At 35.1% G+C, this 17,564-nt stretch overlaps 6 protein-coding genes across 6 annotated transcripts; 4 read left to right on the forward strand and 2 right to left on the reverse strand.

Moving 5' to 3' along the window:
* Nucleotides 1-3,057: 3,057 nt before the first annotated feature.
* On the reverse strand, nt 3,058-4,912 carry LOC6590020 (gamma-soluble NSF attachment protein). Its single transcript, XM_002016538.2, has 7 exons — nt 4,830-4,912; nt 4,705-4,772; nt 4,151-4,266; nt 3,826-4,020; nt 3,679-3,749; nt 3,263-3,620; nt 3,058-3,199 (listed from the first exon to the last, which is right to left on the reverse strand). The coding sequence occupies exons 1-7, from the start codon at nt 4,886-4,888 to the stop codon at nt 3,164-3,166; spliced, it is 903 nt and encodes a 300-aa protein (XP_002016574.1). The 5' UTR covers nt 4,889-4,912; the 3' UTR covers nt 3,058-3,163.
* A 627-nt stretch (nt 4,913-5,539) lies between these two features.
* On the forward strand, nt 5,540-8,935 carry LOC6590021 (potassium voltage-gated channel unc-103). Its single transcript, XM_002016539.2, has 12 exons — nt 5,540-6,424; nt 6,485-6,728; nt 6,835-7,019; nt 7,118-7,272; nt 7,343-7,463; nt 7,516-7,636; nt 7,718-7,836; nt 7,897-8,087; nt 8,147-8,289; nt 8,352-8,545; nt 8,631-8,725; nt 8,782-8,935. The coding sequence occupies exons 1-12, from the start codon at nt 5,555-5,557 to the stop codon at nt 8,918-8,920; spliced, it is 2,577 nt and encodes an 858-aa protein (XP_002016575.1). The 5' UTR covers nt 5,540-5,554; the 3' UTR covers nt 8,921-8,935.
* A 264-nt stretch (nt 8,936-9,199) lies between these two features.
* LOC6590022 (acid-sensing ion channel 5) lies at nt 9,200-11,115 on the reverse strand. The gene is made up of 10 exons (XM_026984873.1): nt 11,054-11,115; nt 10,594-10,948; nt 10,385-10,521; nt 10,233-10,329; nt 9,988-10,175; nt 9,830-9,912; nt 9,714-9,761; nt 9,568-9,655; nt 9,397-9,515; nt 9,200-9,318 (listed from the first exon to the last, which is right to left on the reverse strand). Exons 1-10 carry the CDS (start codon nt 11,113-11,115, stop codon nt 9,212-9,214), a joined length of 1,284 nt encoding a protein of 427 aa, XP_026840674.1. The 3' UTR covers nt 9,200-9,211.
* A 715-nt stretch (nt 11,116-11,830) lies between these two features.
* On the forward strand, nt 11,831-13,777 carry LOC6590155. The gene is made up of 4 exons (XM_002016541.2): nt 11,831-11,840; nt 11,906-11,967; nt 12,042-12,241; nt 12,328-13,777. The coding sequence occupies exons 1-4, from the start codon at nt 11,831-11,833 to the stop codon at nt 13,775-13,777; spliced, it is 1,722 nt and encodes a 573-aa protein (XP_002016577.2).
* Nucleotides 13,778-14,589: 812 nt separating this feature from the next.
* On the forward strand, nt 14,590-15,561 carry LOC6590156 (eukaryotic translation initiation factor 5A). Its single transcript, XM_002016542.2, has 3 exons — nt 14,590-14,797; nt 15,082-15,283; nt 15,350-15,561. Exons 1-3 carry the CDS (start codon nt 14,592-14,594, stop codon nt 15,419-15,421), a joined length of 480 nt encoding a protein of 159 aa, XP_002016578.1. The 5' UTR covers nt 14,590-14,591; the 3' UTR covers nt 15,422-15,561.
* A 960-nt stretch (nt 15,562-16,521) lies between these two features.
* On the forward strand, nt 16,522-17,343 carry LOC6590157 (60S ribosomal protein L12). The gene is made up of 4 exons (XM_002016543.2): nt 16,522-16,583; nt 16,709-16,782; nt 16,840-17,020; nt 17,086-17,343. The coding sequence occupies exons 1-4, from the start codon at nt 16,547-16,549 to the stop codon at nt 17,289-17,291; spliced, it is 498 nt and encodes a 165-aa protein (XP_002016579.1). The 5' UTR covers nt 16,522-16,546; the 3' UTR covers nt 17,292-17,343.
* Nucleotides 17,344-17,564: the final 221 nt, after the last annotated feature.

Consider the following 17,564-nt stretch of genomic DNA (forward strand, 5'->3'; position numbering starts at 1 on the left):
TAGCCATGCCCACATAACTATATCCGATTAATTAAACTATTCTGAACTTGACTGGCTTATTTTAAATACTTGCTTTTATTGCATTTTGCGTAAAAAGAGGTTTTAGCGAAATCAGTCAAACAAAAAACAAGTAGCGAAATAGGTCAATCAAAACAAACGAAAAAGGAAATTCGTTCATATTGCTCAATTTTGATATTCCATTGAATAATGCTGACTAACTAAATCTCTCAGCAATGCCCACATAATTTTATACGATTAATGAATCAATTTTCTACAAGATTGGATAGTTTTTAATCCTTGCTTTTATTGTATTTATTGTAAAAAAAGGTTTGAACGAAAAAGTCCAACAAAAAAAGAGTCACTATGTTGCGTGTAGGCCTTTGTACACCCTATTTCGCTAATTTTATATGAAGATGAAACGTGATTTATAAAGACCTTTTATCAAATTGATATTTTTTAGACATATTCAAGTACATTATAAGTATCTTGTATATATTTATGTGGATCTGATACCTACGGAGTCTTGGAAGACAAACGTATTCACAATTCTATAACATCCATTACCCCCAGGGTATGTGTGCATGGAATTAGCAACATGTTTGTGCATGGAATGAGACTCATTGTTGCAATAGCGAAACTGCGGCGAATCGGGTATTGCCTATATTTCAAGCTATATAGATTTGCCCACTTAGCTTTATTCCATAGATAAATGTATTTTCTACAAGATTGCTTCTTTTAATTACCTTTATGTATTTTATTTTGACCAAAAAACGGTTTTCAAGTAAATGTTGCCGCAACTTTTGTGTATGGAATGCGCAACATTTGTGTATGGAATGAGACTCATTGTTGCTAAAGCGAATTGGGGCGAAATGCGGCGAACTGCGGCGAACGGCGGCGAATCCAAATTCGATTCAAAAAACGACCAATTCTTTGTTCCGTTGAATAATACTATCTATATGGAATATTTAGCCATGCCCACTCAATTTTGCACGATTTATGAATCAATTCTATACTTGATTGGCCTATTCAAAATACTTGCATTTATTGGATTTTTATATAAAATTGAAAATTAAATTAATAGATGACAAAAATACCATTTAGCACTAAAAAACACCACATGGGAGCGCGGCGAAAACCAGTTTCTACAGTATATACGGTCTCACTTGAAAAATATACCGAGGGGTGCGCGCCAAATCGAACTTTTTTGAATGTGAGCGACAAGGACTTAAATGTTGTCAACCGGGCCTTTATCTATGCCCACATAATTTTATACGATTAATGAATCAATTTTCTACTTAATTGGCCAGTTTTTAGTCCTTGCTTTTATTGTATTTATTGTAAAAAAGGGTTTAAGCAAAATAGTTCAACAAAAAAACAGTTGCAATGTCGCTGGAATTTGAAGACATAACGCTTGTATAGGCCTTTGTACACCCTTTTTCCTCAATTCTATAACATCCATTTCCCCCAGGGTATGTTAGCAACATGTTTGTGTATGGAATGGGACTCATTGTTGCTAAAGCGAATTGGGGCGAAATGCGGCGAACTGCGGCGAATTCAAAATCGATTCAAAAAACGACCAATTCCTCATATTCTTTGTTCCGTTGAATAATACTATCTATATGGAATATTTAGCCATGCCCACTCAATTTTGCACGATTTATGAATCAATTCTATACATGATTGGCCTATTCGAAATACTTGAATTTATTGCATTTTTATATAAAATTGAAAATTAAATTAATAGATGACAAAAATACCATTTAGCACTAAAAAACACCACATGGGAGCGCGGCGAAAACTAGTTTCTACAGTATATACGGTCTCACTTGAAAAATATACCGAGTGGTGCGCGCCAAATCGAACTTTTTTGAATGTGAGCGACAATTACTTAAATATTGTCAACCGAGCCTTTATCTATGCCCACATAATTTTATACGATTAATGAATCAATTTTCTACTTGACTGGCCTATTTTAAACATTTGCTTTTATTGCATTTTGCGTAAAAAGAGGTTTTAGCGAATATGGTCACACAAAAAAACGAAAGAGGGTAGTCGTTCCTATTGTTCAACTTTAATATTCCGTCGAATATAGCTAGATGAAACATTTTGCCATGCCCACATAATTTTATCCGATTAGTTAATCAATTTTCTACTTGACTGGCCTATTTTAAACATTTGCTTTTATTGGATTTCTTTATACCGTCGAAAATACAATAAACGGTGACCCGAATCAATTTTTTTAGCGGAGTTGCAAAGCGAAGTCACATGTCTTTCAAATTGGCACGATGGAATCGGCACATCGGGAGTACACGGAATTATTTTGTATCAGCCATGCAAGATTCTTACGATTTAAGAATGGTAGTACATAAATGCCCAGTTTTAAATATATTCCTTTATGCTGATGTTTGAAATTTCTATTAATACAATCGGAAATTTATTTTCGTATATCTTAATATTTCAATAAAATTATTTTCGTTTTCCGTTGACAGGTTAAATATCAATATCAATAGCTGGCATCGGTTACAGATGACGTTCGGTTGTTTTTTATTATTTTATTTTTTTCATAATAATGAGATTGCCAAACCGGATGCATGTTTCAACTCAAAAATTTCAATTTTCAAAAGAGAAACACACACATTTCTTTATCAAGTGATATATCTCAAAACAATTTGGAAATTAAACACTATCGAATCCACAGCATTCGATACATATTAAAACCATTCAATGTATTTCAATTTAATTCCTAGTTGTCCATTAATTTATAAATTAAATCTTTTGCTATTAATTGCCAATCGAAGTGGCAGCACAACGATCTGGCAGTGTCAGACAAAGCAGCTGTATATTTGTGGTTGTGTGTGCAGAAATGTGGAAAGAAGGAAGCGTTCGACGAAGGATCCGGTAAACATCAATTACTATGAACAAACTCATATTATTTGTATTATTTTGTCGCTATATATGTTACATACATACATTCAAATGCTTGTAGTATGTATATTTATAAGTTTTCCTTATAGATCAAACATTAAAATATTTTTTTATTAGAATAAAATACAACGATTGTGATGAATATTTTATTTAACAATTATTTTAAGGGGGGTATTAGCTTGCAGATTAACTATAATTATGATTTTCTAGGGAAGAAAGCTGTAAACCTTTAACAAAATTAGCATATTCCTTCGTCCTCGTCTTCGTTGGTTGCCTAGGTGTTAGAAAAAAATGATAACTTAGTGTACTTCGTGTAACTCGCGAAAATTGAACTTACAATGCCAGCATTATCTTCGGATTTCTTCTCCAGCTGCATACCTTCTGGTAATGGAATATTTTTAGCTAAAATCGCGTACTCCACATCCATATGTCTGATAAATGGAGTTGCCAACATTCTGGACGCCATTTCAGCATCTTCTTCATCAAATGCATTTAAAAGTGTTTGCAGTGTAGACACCTCTTCGGGCTCGCAACAACTTCCCCATTCCTTGAATGCCTTTTCTGCTTCCACTGAATCGCCACGGGCTAATTGAACCAGCACCAAAGCCACAACCAAGCGCCCGATTTGGCCATAGGATTCCGTTTGCTGATATAGATCCATCTCTTTCAGAATTGCTTTTGCTGCTTCATCGTATCTGAAATAAGTGGTGGACTTTATACATAATACTGTCATTGAAATTGTAACTGTATTACCTCCTTAATTTGACTAGTATTCGTGACACTTTGGATGAATATTCAGTTGCCTGACGGATGGAGTCGTCAATCTTAAAATTAATCAATTAATTAAATTTTTTCCAATGTTATTTAAAAAGATACTTATATATCAAAGACTTGACTTACCATTATTACTTCTATAGCATGCTGGTAGAATCGTAGAGCCATCTCAGGATGCTTTTGTTCAGTTAATTTGGCAGCTTTATCCAAAGCGGATGCGGCTGCTTCCGGCGAACCATGTTGTTGGTATAAGCTACAAGCTTTGTTCACGTATTCTTCAATCTCCAATAATTTGTCTGTATCTTTTGATAGCAAAACAATCTTAAAGATATTCAAATGTAATACAATATAAAGTCAGTTCTCAACTTATTTCTTTTTGGAAAACCTTGTAAGGTTGACTGTTAAGGCCTTATACAAGTTGCAGGTAAAGTTCGAGTAGGATTATACACACCTGCTCGTAACATTTTGCGGCATGGAACCAAGATTTGTTGTTTTTGTAACACTCAATGGCCTTCAATTGATAAACCTTGCTTTTATCAAAATTTTTTGCTATTCGGAATGCAGTAGCTGGAAATAATTGAATGATAAATGGTTATACAGGTACTACTTAATCGAATACAGGTACATTTATGCACAAAATATATGACTGGGAGAAATATTAATGAGGTTTTCGATTTAATCTTTATTTACATGTACAAAAACATGCATTCATATGCACATATCCCTATACACAAAGTGTATACATATGTATATACACAGACAACTACAAATCCAACAGAGCCACGAAAACAGTTTTTAAAGCTTTGTTACGTTCATTGGTTTACTTATGTATGTATAAATATGTATATATTTATATAAATTTTATATTTATATATATATTATATTTATTTATTTATTATTTATTTATTTATATTTATATTATATATATATATAAATATAAATATAAATCCCGAAAACATATCTGGTAAAAATATATAAACATAGATTTAGACAAATGTACTTTACCAGCTTTGGAATACTCATCAGCTGCACTGTCATAGTCAGGTACCCATTTCAAGAGCGATGTTTTTAGACTGCAATGTCATGATTTGTTCATTGGCTATTTAGGTATATAAAACATTGACACCTACCTTTTCTCTGCCTGTCTAACTAGTTCCTCCGCTTCGGCCACTTTTTTGGCAGCAGACATTTTTTATAAATTTTTTGTAGATTTTGCAGGAAAAATCAATTGTTTACATTTATATTAGTGTGGCCGAGTGTTGCAGATAAAACACCACGGCTTAGGTACAGTAATTTTACACAATCGATGGGAAGCGCATGCCCGTTAGTTGTCCCAGTTTTTTGCATACACTGGAAAAATGTTCTAAACTAGTTTTAAAATGGGTTTGTTCTAATTCTGACAAAATAATGTGCTTTACAAAATTGTGTTTGACATTGTACTATCTTGCGACTTCTGAAATACATTTACTTAACAACTACAGTAACTTTACTTAAAAAATCATGGTAGAAATATAATTTTTTATCTTTGAACTAGCTATGATTTTTCTCTGTGTATTGCATACTGCGTTCATATTAATATAAATATGTATGTGGGTACATTCTTGAATCACTTTTTGGCAAATTCCAAGCAGATGTAAAGATTGAAACTGAAAGGAATTCCTTTTTATACTTTAATTAAACTGTGCACCGAGGTAAGAGGAGGAGTGTGAAACTTAGGATTGCTTGACTGCCGCGGCGTGATTTTGATTGGATATTTGTAGACCTAGATTATTCATGAGGTCTATTACAGTGGTCGATTGGCTTTCTAGATCAAAATCTAAATTTTATTACTTTTAAATATTTTACAGATATTAAAATGTCCCACAAATCTTGTGTAGAATTAAGCGAAATCCGAAAATTGGATAAGATAGTGCAACAGTGTGAGATGTACATGTCCAATAACAATATCAACGATGCCGCAAAAAAGCCGCCTTTGAAAGAGTTTAAAAGAAATTGTGTAACAAAGTCTAATAAATTTGTTGAAAGAGAACTATTTTCCCTCATGTGCAACCTCAACAAAACTGAAAAGAAACAAGTTTTTGTTTCAGATATATTGATAAACGCCAGTATGTTCGATGACAAAAAGGAGAGTTTATCAAGATTCCCGAAAAATGTGGCGGAGCACGGCACCCTCGTCTATCATAAATTCCTACGGGCCAGTGACAGCAGCGTTTCCATTGATCTCAAAATCAAATCGAAAGCTGAAGGGAAATACGAGCACAGTGAAAGGAATATAGCCGACTGCTACTTTTCGCCTCTGATATTACAAATTAATAATAAAAAAGAATGTTTGAAGAGAGTCAAAACTATTAGAAGTGAACATCAACTTGAACCATCCAATATTACTTCGAGAGGTGATATTAAGTCGACACAATCAAAAAGCTATATCAATAAAAAAACGGTCAAAAAATGTGTGAAATGCGATAAAAAGAAACTATATTTTCGGTATCAGAGTTCAGAGAGAGAGTGCGAATCGTTTTGCTCGTATAAAAACAATAATGATGTTTATCGAAGTCATAAGGGTAGTAGCAGCTCTTATGAATGCATGCTTAATAATATCAAGTACAACCGCCCGATTGAGAAGTCGGTTGAGAACGGATTGGGAGAGCACTTCGACGATGTTTTGGACAAAGAAGCTCTGCTTGGATCAAAGAGTGAACCCAAGATGCAAGAACCCATTGAGACGGTATGTATATTTTAATCACATGAATCGTACTCTACTTCAGTAACTTTCATTACTTTTCAGATTATTTCTTTACGCGGGAACATATTACATGACCAAAAGCTGCAAAACAACAAGTACCATAAATGGACACTTTTGCACTACTCGCCATTTAAAGCTGTATGGGATTGGATTATTTTAATACTTGTTATGTATACTGCAATATTTACGCCATATGTTGCTGCATTTCTGCTGGGTGAAAAAGATTACCAAAGAAGAAATAACAAATATATAAACTCAGATCCCATTGTCATAATAGATTTAATCGGTACGTATTTGTACTTCAAGGTCCTCGAATGTTATGAATTTTGTAATTTAATGAATAGTCAATGACCATTCTTGTAGCTCTTACTAATCTTCATGAATTATTTCAGTCGACGTTACATTTATCGTCGACATTCTTATTAACTTTCGAACTACTTTTGTGAACGGTCAGGATGAAGTGGTATCCCATCCAGGACGTATAGCCGTTCATTATTTGAGCGGATGGTTCCTTATTGATTTGGTGGCAGCGGTTCCCTTCGACTTGCTTCTGGTTGGCGATGATGAGACCGATGAGGTAAGCGATGAGGTATATTTGACCCACCCATGGGTCCAAACTAAGATTAACCTGCGATCAGCCACTAATAAAAGTAAAATTCTTATAAAATTTCTCAGACTACTACCCTAATCGGACTACTAAAAACTGCTCGACTCTTAAGATTGGTTCGTGTTGCACGTAAAATTGACCGGTATTCGGAATATGGTGCCGCTGTACTTATATTGCTAATGGCCACGTTTATTTTGATTGCCCATTGGTTGGCCTGCATATGGTACGTTCTTAATGTTAAAATTACTGTTACTGTGAGAATTTGTCTAATTTTGTATATCTATTTCCTTCAGGTACGCAATTGGAAACGCTGAAAAATCAATGGCTACGAAAAATATAGGCTGGTTGCATTCCCTATCTTTTGATATTCAAGAGCCTTATTTTGAAAACAAAACTGGTGGACCTTCAATAAAGGTACTCAAATATTTATTTTGAAACATTAATTCTGATTCGGTTTTGTGCATAGTCACGCTATATTACAGCTTTGTACTTCACATTTACGTCACTCACCTCTGTTGGATTTGGAAATGTTGCGCCTAACACGGATGCCGAAAAAGCGTTCACAATATGTGTTATGCTAGTTGGATGTACGTTAACGAGTTTCCTTATATGTTAAATGATCATTTGTAATGCGATTAATTTGTGCACGTTCTTTTTTATCTGGAAAGCTCTCATGTATGCCAGTATTTTTGGAAACGTGTCAGCTATAATACAAAGACTTTACTCGGGAACTGCAAGGTACCATACTCAAATGTTGCGCGTTCGGGAATTCGTGCGCTTTCACCAGGTAATTTGTGAAGATTAAAACCGATTACAACCATTTAGGTTTATTTTTATGATTTCCTAGATTCCAAATCCTCTGAGACAGAGACTGGAAGAATATTTTCAACATGCGTGGACATACACCAATGGAATTGACATGAACTCGCTCTTGAAAGGCTTTCCAGAGTGTCTCCAAGCAGATATATGTTTGCATTTGAATAGAAAGCTATTGACAACGTGCCCAGCCTTTTCAAACGCTAGCCCAGGATGCTTGAGGTGTGTATATGACAGAACTGAAGTAATTCCACATATGTACATTTATAAATTTGTTGCAGAGCTTTCTCTCTTAAATTCAAAACCACTCATGCGCCACCAGGGGATATTTTAGTACACAGGGGAGATGTACTTACCTCTTTGTTTTTTATTGCACGAGGATCGATAGAAATTCAAAGAAACAGTAACGCGATCGTCGTCTTAGGTAAAACATAAAATTTGAATTATTTAAGGCAATCCTTGTTACCGTTGTATAATTTTTTTCAGGAAAAAATGACATATTTGGCGAGAACCCATGCATGTACCCAACGCTTGGTAAATCTAATGGTGTCGTTAGGGCGCTGACCTATTGCGACATTCATAAGATACACAGAGATGATTTGCTGGACGTTCTTGATCTGTATCCTGAATTTCTTGAAAGTTTCGTTAACAACCTGGTCCTTACATACAATATGAGAGATGTAAGCAAGCAAATTTGAATTGGAAATGAAATTTCCTCACTTTATGTTCAGAAACGTGTAATACTTTTAATCATGCATCTTACAGGACGATAATTGCGGTGTCGACGTTAAACATCGCTACTTGAGGGCAAGGAATTCTGATAATATGAGGAGCTCAAGTGATATACCTTCTATAAGAATGTAAGCTCTATACAATATAATTACCCTTTAAGGTATAATTCATTTCTTTATTTCAGAGTTGGATTACGTTATAAAAATCATAAATTAAATACTTCTGTCCATAAAGTGAAAACGGAGAATTCCCGAGATCTTAATATATTCATTGAAAATGAAATCGCAAACTATCATTTAGATCTATTTGAAAATAATAATTAAGCACAGATACAATTAGATTGCAGATGTATATGGCCATTTAAAAGGCACAAAAGCACCTTGCACCTAAGTCTGTACAACCAGCAAATTAAAATGTATTTATATCCGGTATGTCAAAAATTATGGTATATTAAATGATATTTTAGATGCGCTTAGATCTCTCTCTCACAATCTTCCTCGACCAGTGTGCACTCTGGTGGAGTGGGCGAGATATAACCGCCGGATGTAAATTCGTTGGTGGAACGAGAGAGAGAGAGATTCGACGGAATGTGCTATGTGGAAACTGCGACTCGTCTAATTTTTAAACATAAGCCTAATCTTAGAAAAAATCATTGAAATAATTTCCAAGATGTTCAACAAGGATGCACCAGTGAAAAGGCCAATTACACCTCCAATGGCAACTGGAAATCAAAAAAGTATATTTAAATAAACTCTACAAAAATGCTAATTCCAAGAACTTTTGGAAAATAACATTTTACCTACTAAATCCAATTTTGTTTGAGTGACTGCTCTGAAATATCTGGCTGTTGGTGGTGATGTTATTTCGATTTCTACCATGATTGAATCACCGTATTTGTTGAAATTTTTTTCTCGAGACCTTCGATGTTTTAGTTAGCGTAATCCGTTTCAAAATAAACTTTTTCACTTACCCAACGTAGCTTATCTGTTGTTCCATGCAGGATGGTAAGCATACCATATTAGAACCAACATAGCTCTTTACTTTAGTTGCTAGATTTTCTGGAAGAATTTTATATCCAATATTTAGAATGTATTTACTTTGGAATAACTAGAATACCTTTGTCCAAGCACACGATCCCTTCAACTCCGCAATATTTTAGAGGATCTAAATTAAGTTAGAAATAAGATAGATTGGAAACAGATTTTAAGATCATTTTATGAGAATGCAAATACTTTGTTCACTCTGGTTAAATAAAGTACAGTTGCAGAGTTTCATTTCAATTTCACTTCGAATTTCGGACATGCATGAGGAAAAACTGGAAAAATTTTAGATTAATATATCTCTTATAGCTATGTGTATGCAGTATTACAGCAAAGTACTGATGACTTGCCTGTATAGAACCTTATTGTCATTGGTCTCCGTGTCGAATTTGCACATTCTTTGAGAGACTGGTTCATCAATAACATCGTGGTGGTTGTCTATTCCTTCCACATTGAAACTGTGTACTGATGGATCCGATGTAATCGTATAGGATAAAGCATTAAAGTAAGGCTGGTTTTCAGGGCTGTGAATGTATAACTACAATCATTATTATAAATACATGTTTCTATGTTTTATTATTTGAATGTAACACACATCGTATCGATATATTAGGCCACTTCGAAGAACTAATCTTAGATTCCGGTATTCGTCCAATGAAGAATATACCAAAGGCATTGTTTCGATATTTTGACTATAAACATTTTAAAATATTAATATTCTAATAATAATTTAATTCTGATACTTACTAATCAATCAAGTTGTTGGCTAGAAAGCAATATCCCATTTCTAGTTCGTGAAACTTGAATATTTCCTCGCAGTTGGGTAGAAGTTTTTCAGAGAAGTAAATTTGTTCCATAAACTCTGTACACGAGCTGGCAAACAACTATGATACGGGATAATATTACGAGTACATATTTCAATAGACAACTACATCTGTGCAACTGGAGAAATGTACCTCTTTTCTCATATCTAAAATATCAACCCCACAGGTCGAATTGAATTCCTTGCAGTATTCTTCTTTTAAATACAAGTTATTTGGATTTATAAATAGGTAATCATACAATGTTCTTATGTATGTATACGAAGGAGACTGGTTGTTAGCAGCGCGACGTTTCACTGCTTCCGAAAACTCTTTTGTAATCCTGTTTTTAGACAAGCATAAGCTAACGGCAGGGAAGGTATTTATCCAACTAAGATACGACGTGGTTACCCCAATGCTTGTCGAATCTGTATCAGATCTGTTCTTCATAAGAAGAAAAATCGTAGTCATATTCCAAGCGGAAAGAAGGATCACACATATCCAAAAAAACCTGAAATTAAATGAGAGTAATCGAATCAAAAGAAGTATCTGTATTTTTTAACTTATTATTATTATTGTAAAACTTTGTAAGTATATTTGAGAAATTAAAACATACCTCCTGTTGGAAAAGCTGTTTAGTAAAAATCCTATAGCAGCTTTGCAATATTTTCCTGCCATTGTTCCCATACGTTTTTACCGTTTATTTAAATCAATATCAAAAGGCAATGAAATGATATAATCACCCCCTACATTCCGTGCTTAGTGCAATTAGTCCTTCTACATGTATTTTGTGTGGTTCCCGTGGACGCCCATACTTCTGTTAAACGTGGTGAATAATCATACGTACTTCAGGCAAGGGTATAAGGATGATGCAGAGATGCAACAATTACCAAAGAGAAGATGAGCTTGCCCAAGCGTGTATTTTCATGCTTCATAGCCCACACGCCGAGAAATAAGAGATTGCAAACAGAATCTGCAAACTCCTAAAACAAGATCACTTACACTTAATCAAATGTATGTGGAAAGGTCATTCATAAAATATCAACACCTACCTAGTCATAATTATTTAAACACATCTATCAGCTGCTGGTTAAACTTGATTGACACATCAAGTGCTTTAGAAATTTAATAATGAAGATGAATGGATAGATTGAAAATAATGATATTATACCTTTTCAGAGTGAATGATTACCAGGTTAACAATACTTCAGTCATCTGTATTAACGTTGTTGCCTACATACACACATCGATATGTATTACAACAAGATAGCAAAATGGGAGTACTTCAGATACACAGCTTACTAGTTAGTGCAAGTAGTCTTTTGTAGTCTGCAGCAAAAAGGTATTGACCAATATGTTGGGGAAAGTGAAAGTTAATTTTGTTGTCATTTACATGACAATAGGTAAGAGATGCTAAGAACCTAACATGTACGGATATTTTTACTTCAATTGGATTATATTACATTAGGAATCGCTTACGTACTAGTTAACATAACTGCATCTTCTACCTACATTGGACCGAGTAGACAGGTATGAATTCAAAATTGAACATTTATCCAAGAAGAGTACGAAAACTTTTCAATAAACCAAAATTAATTTTTTAGATGTGGCCTGTAGAGCCTCCACCTTACATGTTCTATAGACAACAACCAAATGCTTTGAGAAAATTCTATTGGTACAATGCCAGGACTCCAATTTTAGTTGGCAAAATGCGATTAAAAAACTTTATGCGTAATATCCACATGTTACCCAGATATGTACATTCTCCTACACCATACCATGATATATATGGATCTTCCAAAAGGTATCTATTATAATGTATAATAGATTTACAATACTTTGTCAGCATATCTTAGCATTTTAATCATTGACGTCTATATGATTTTCCAGAAGCGTCTTTAGAAATGTTAACACTGTTCCAACTACGCCAACAACCACAACGGACTACAGCCTGGGCCCCATCAACCCCTTTGTACCTCTGACAGCAGGAACGATTCCCAATCCTGAATTTTCAAAAGGCGTCGAGAATAAGAGGAATTACTCCGACTTTTCAAATAATGGCTGGTCCTTATGCCAAGAAAGTATAACAAACACAAGAACATCAGATGACTGTTTTAAGAATGCTTTAAATCGTTTTCCAAGAGAGGAATATACTCGCAGCCTAAATAGCGTGGCCAGCGATTTAGCACTGACAACAACTAGTCTTCCATACTTAAATTATATTACTCACACCTACTTTACCCTTGATGATGTGATTCTACCTCGTTCAGGGAATAGGTTTACAGACAGCTCAGCAAAAGAAACCAATGAGTATCGTCTGAAACCAATCATTATAACAACTGAAATGCCCCCTTCCATTACTACTGAGGTTCTTCAGACTACAACTAAAGCGATACCAACGACAGAAGCGCCGATCCCGATCCCGATACAGACAACAATGACCGTTTTTGATGTCGAGTACAGCAGCAGCGCGAATCCCGTTATCTCTACAGAAACAACTGAATTCGCACTTCTATTAGAAAATTACAAAAATTGGACAACAGTGCAAACCATCAAAGAAAATCCATCTTACTTACCAATTGTAACAACAGAATCTTTTAAACCCATCCTAAAACCGGAAAAAGTTAGAAAAAATATGACACCAATAATGCGGAGAAAATTAAAATCACTAAAACTACATTTCAAAAATATTGTAACCACAAAAGAAACCCCGAAATACCGACAAAATAAGACCGAAATAGCTAGTAGTGACAATTATAATAAATTAATCGAAGCGTCAACGTCCACGATTCCAGCGACGATGAGGCCTAAGCTAAAGCGGACATTTAGAAAAGCCCGCATTATAACATCAACAAAAAAAACTCCCGTTGAAATTACACGCAACATTACTGAAACAAGTAATTTTAAACTGAAGCAAAAAAAAACAAGCAGGATCTTTCAAAGACGGAAACAATTAAATACTACAATTTTGCCCGAGCCTTTAAAGAATATTACAAGTGAAAATGACTTTAGCAGCAAATTTAAACGTCGTTCAACTGCTACAACTCGCAAGTCCAAGACAATTGAAGATACCGAACACGCACACGTACGCAACTCAACGAAATCTAGCAACAGTAATGGTCTTCGATCACGGGCAGACGGAATAATAGAAGACAAAGCAACGTTGGTCACAGAATCGGCCATTATGACTATATCTAGTGGCAACATTAAGCTGAAACAACCAATATTGAAACTAAAGTCACACCCGCACAGCGGAAAAAAGATAAATTACATAGAAAATGATACCGTAATTCCGTCCCTTCCAATTGAAGTTTATTTTAAAAAAGTTAACCAACAATAAGAAAACAGTTACAATTATACATGTCAATATTTAAAATAACAGAGATATTATTTCGCACCTTTCAAACGTTAGTTTTATTATTGTTTTTTCTGAATTAAATAATTTCGGAAACTATCGTCAATTCGAATTAGTTTAGTTTCATCGTTCCAAAAAATGATAATCTATCGGATGAGCACATTGAGAAAAATTCAGAGTGGCATTGGGCATTCCTGTTTTGTTGATTATCGACCGGAAACAAAACGTGAGTCTCATTCGATAGCAGGGTTCTTTCGTTTTACATCTTCGGTTGGAACAGTCGCTTGATTCACAAGTAGGTGTGCTATTTTTATAAATTTGCGGCTTAAAAATTTGCAAATTCATTCGGCCTACTTGATAAAAGTTTTGACCCCCTGGTTGTGCGCTTGAAATGTTAAAATGCAGTCGGCAATAAAATTAACCTATGACTGCATTCATGTGCAATCTAGGTGGAAGAAAGTGTGTACATACAGACATACACACATATGTACATATCTTGATTACACAAAATGATCAGGTCTTGGCATTGTCCTATGTCTCAACAATTTTAGCAAAGTAAATAATGGAACATTGCAGTGTAACTTGCCAATTTTAAACTAAGTGTGTGTGTGTGTGTACATATGTATTTCGGAATATACATATGCAGACATGTATTTACATACATACATACATATGCCAATGAACTTGCAAATTTATGAATGGATATACATATGTAGCATGTGAATGTACTTCAGTGCTCTTGTGCGAGGCTGGTAACAAATAAATTAACTAATCAATACATTCTTGTGTCGTGGCAGATATGGCAGACCTAGACGATCATTTTGACACGGCCGATTCCGGAGCATCGACCACTTATCCGATGCAATGCTCGGCCCTACGCAAAAACGGATTTGTTATGTTGAAGTCAAGGCCATGCAAAATCGTCGAGATGTCTACATCCAAGACCGGAAAGCACGGACATGCTAAAGTTCATATGGTTGGAATTGATATTTTTTCCAACAAGAAGTAAGTATGTTTTATGTGAGCCAATGATTTATTTAACGTTTGCATTTGTATTCGGACGTTCGTATTTGTGTATGTATATGTAAGTTCTATATGGCGTGATAATCTTATCTCAAAATTATCACCCTTAAGAAAGAAACAAAATTAAAAGCGACGTACGAACCAGTTTCTGACCAATACATACAAATATGTCCAAAACATATTGCATTTATAATAAAAATTTTGATTGCAGGCAAAGCACCTTGACATTTCTTTACACACGTGTATTTTGTTGCTTTTTATTACAGATATGAGGATATTTGCCCATCTACTCATAACATGGATGTTCCCCATGTTAAACGTGAAGACTTCCAGTTGATTGCCGTCAGTGACGACAACTTCCTCACCCTAATGTCGGACGGCGGAGACTTGCGTGAAGACTTGAAGGTACCAGATGGTGAGATTGGCGAATCATTACGTGCTGATTTTGATAATGGCAAGGAGTTACTGGTAAGATACTTTAAATATTTCGCCTACTGGCATTTGTTCATATTCATTAATTTCTCCTTTTTGCAGTGCACTGTGCTTAAAGCATGTGGAGAGGAGTGCGTTATTGCAACTAAGAACAATACGGCTCTGGACAAATAAACAAAACGTGTTGCCGTTAATTTCTGTTGCATTTACATCTGAAGCAAATTTATTCAAAGATGCTGTTATAGGCTAGTTGGCTCTACATCTTAAATCTGGTTCTGAAGATCGTAATAAATAAAACAGAAACTCGAAGCATCCATGTTTGAATAACTAAGTAACAAAATAAACGTTTGCCAATAAAATTTTTTACCTAAACGTCAACATCAATTGCTACAGTTTTAATCTTAATAAGGAGTGAACTGAACTTGCTTTACCCTCTTGAACTTTCCATGCACATATAGACAAAACGATATTAAAGCCTTTACACCCGGCTGCCGGCCGGTAATACATACATATGTATGTATTTATGTTGCTGATTTGGTCTTGAATTTCTTGGTGAAGGTAGGTCGTGACGGACACACGAACGGAAATCGTGGACTAGTAGACGCAGAATATTTTGATCAATACAAATATTTCCGCCCAAACGTAGCTTCGGCCGACATCAACGCTACGTATGTGCGTACATACATGGGCCAATCGAATGGTCAAATTACAGAAACAGAATAAAAGCTAAAATAATCCAGTCTATATACAAGTACATACATACTCTTACGTTATTTAATGGCTGAAAAATGGTTAAATTAGCAAATAAAACATGGTCCGTATGTATGTATGTATGTATGTAAACAATAAACAAAGAATAGAGTGACCATCACTGAGCAGACACGCTAATTTTTTGAGTGACCTTACCATCGCATTTCAGTTCATTTCACAACAAAATATTCATATGGTTAAAATCATAACTTATTTTTACCCGAATAAATCTGATATTATATAAATAAATAACAAACTAAAATCATTGAGTAAAAACAACAAATTATTGCGCTTATATTATTATTAATATTAGTTTCACTTCCACGTTCCATTCGATAGTAGTAATAACGATTTGTATTATTTTTATTTTCGATAAGTGTCGACGATAGGTGGTAATAACACACACTAACCGGAAATCGATAAGCTTCTTCTTTCTTTTTCTGTGTGTCTTTTTGCGGTACAGTACAGAGCTAAATATGTCTGTAAAGAAATCGTCTAATATTAATGTAATCTTAACATTACAGCAGCCTTTTGAGCCACGATACAACAATGCCTCCCAAATTTGATCCTACGGAAGTAAAATTGGGTACGTTTAAGAATTTCGTTGTACATATATTTAAAAAATTACTCATAAATAAATGTGTAAATTTTTGCATGCCAATTCATTCTAAAAATGTCTATTAAAAATGCTGTGTTACTTTCAAATTTCAGTGTACATGCGATGTGTGGGTGGCGAAGTTGGAGCTACATCTTCCCTTGCCCCTAAAATCGGTCCACTTGGTCTGGTGAGTACATATGTGATTTGTTTACCTGCCGGAACGGTCTCAACAAAATGACTTCAGTCCCCTAAAAAAGTAGGTGATGACATTGCCAAGGCTACTTCCGACTGGAAAGGTCTGAAGATCACCGTGTGTCTGACAATTCAAAACAGACAGGCAACCATCTCCGTGGTTCCATCGGCTGCGTCTCTGATCATCAAGGCCCTGAAGGAACCTCCACGTGATCGCAAGAAGCAAAAGAATAGTAAGTTTATAGCTCTGGGTATATCCAGTGCAGTATCCGATTTCTAAATTCGTGTCTTATTCCAGTTAAGCACAGTGGCAACATCGCCTTTGAAGATATCTTGGCCATTGCACGTACAATGAGGCCCAGGTCGATGGCCCGTGAACTGAAAGGAACCTGCAAAGAAGTCCTGGGCACCGCCCAGAGCGTTGGATGCACTGTCGATGGCAAACATCCCCATGATGTTATTGACGAGCTCAATGACGGCTCGCTCGAGGTCCCCGCAGAATAAACGATTTCTTTTTGACAAAGACTAAATAAATCGTTTGTGTTACACTTTGTAATAACTGAATTACTCGGGAATGCATTTTACTTCGGCTATACATAGTGCAAAGTGAAAAACAAATTTAAGGAATGAAATAATAGAAAAGCTATCATCGAGGCTCACTACGGCAAGAGTCTTGTTAACATGAGCATTAGTTGCGGAATGAGTCTTTAGTAATATCAATTGGATGAATTCAGCCGAGACTATGGGAACTTGACAATGTTGGCCCAACTAATAGCA

This window comes from Drosophila persimilis, unplaced genomic scaffold (genome assembly GCF_003286085.1).
Source record: "Drosophila persimilis strain 14011-0111.01,24,50 unplaced genomic scaffold, DperRS2 tig00000002-arrow-pilon, whole genome shotgun sequence".
Lineage (NCBI taxonomy): Eukaryota > Metazoa > Arthropoda > Insecta > Diptera > Drosophilidae > Drosophila > Drosophila persimilis.

Excerpts from the sequence above, each read along its gene's own strand:
- LOC6590022 (XM_026984873.1), bottom strand. The coding sequence starts at position 11,115 with ATGGCAGGAAAATATTGCAAAGCTGCTATAGGATTTTTACTAAACAGC. Across the intron at positions 10,522-10,593 it reads TTTTAGATATGAGAAAAGAG|TTGTTTGCCAGCTCGTGTAC; the intron begins GTACATTTCTCC and ends CCCGTATCATAG. Across the intron at positions 10,330-10,384 it reads GCCAACAACTTGATTGATTA|TCAAAATATCGAAACAATGC; the intron begins GTAAGTATCAGA and ends AAATGTTTATAG.
- LOC6590157 (XM_002016543.2), top strand. The coding sequence starts at position 16,547 with ATGCCTCCCAAATTTGATCCTACGGAAGTAAAATTGG. Across the intron at positions 16,584-16,708 it reads TCCTACGGAAGTAAAATTGG|TGTACATGCGATGTGTGGGT; the intron begins GTACGTTTAAGA and ends TTCAAATTTCAG. Across the intron at positions 16,783-16,839 it reads AAATCGGTCCACTTGGTCTG|TCCCCTAAAAAAGTAGGTGA; the intron begins GTGAGTACATAT and ends AAATGACTTCAG.
- LOC6590156 (XM_002016542.2), top strand. The coding sequence starts at position 14,592 with ATGGCAGACCTAGACGATCATTTTGACACGGCCGATTCCGGAGCATCG. Across the intron at positions 14,798-15,081 it reads GATATTTTTTCCAACAAGAA|ATATGAGGATATTTGCCCAT; the intron begins GTAAGTATGTTT and ends TTTTTATTACAG. Across the intron at positions 15,284-15,349 it reads ATAATGGCAAGGAGTTACTG|TGCACTGTGCTTAAAGCATG; the intron begins GTAAGATACTTT and ends TCCTTTTTGCAG.
- LOC6590155 (XM_002016541.2), top strand. Across the intron at positions 11,968-12,041 it reads ACATTGGACCGAGTAGACAG|ATGTGGCCTGTAGAGCCTCC; the intron begins GTATGAATTCAA and ends TTAATTTTTTAG. Across the intron at positions 12,242-12,327 it reads ATATATGGATCTTCCAAAAG|AAGCGTCTTTAGAAATGTTA; the intron begins GTATCTATTATA and ends ATGATTTTCCAG.
- LOC6590021 (XM_002016539.2), top strand. The coding sequence starts at position 5,555 with ATGTCCCACAAATCTTGTGTAGAATTAAGCGAAATCCGAAAATTGGAT. Across the intron at positions 7,464-7,515 it reads CTGGTGGACCTTCAATAAAG|TCACGCTATATTACAGCTTT; the intron begins GTACTCAAATAT and ends TTTTGTGCATAG. Across the intron at positions 7,837-7,896 it reads AATTCGTGCGCTTTCACCAG|ATTCCAAATCCTCTGAGACA; the intron begins GTAATTTGTGAA and ends ATGATTTCCTAG.
- LOC6590020 (XM_002016538.2), bottom strand. The coding sequence starts at position 4,888 with ATGTCTGCTGCCAAAAAAGTGGCCGAAGCGGAGGAACTAGTTAGACAG. Across the intron at positions 3,750-3,825 it reads ATGCTATAGAAGTAATAATG|ATTGACGACTCCATCCGTCA; the intron begins GTAAGTCAAGTC and ends ATTAATTTTAAG. Across the intron at positions 3,621-3,678 it reads ATACTAGTCAAATTAAGGAG|ATACGATGAAGCAGCAAAAG; the intron begins GTAATACAGTTA and ends CACTTATTTCAG.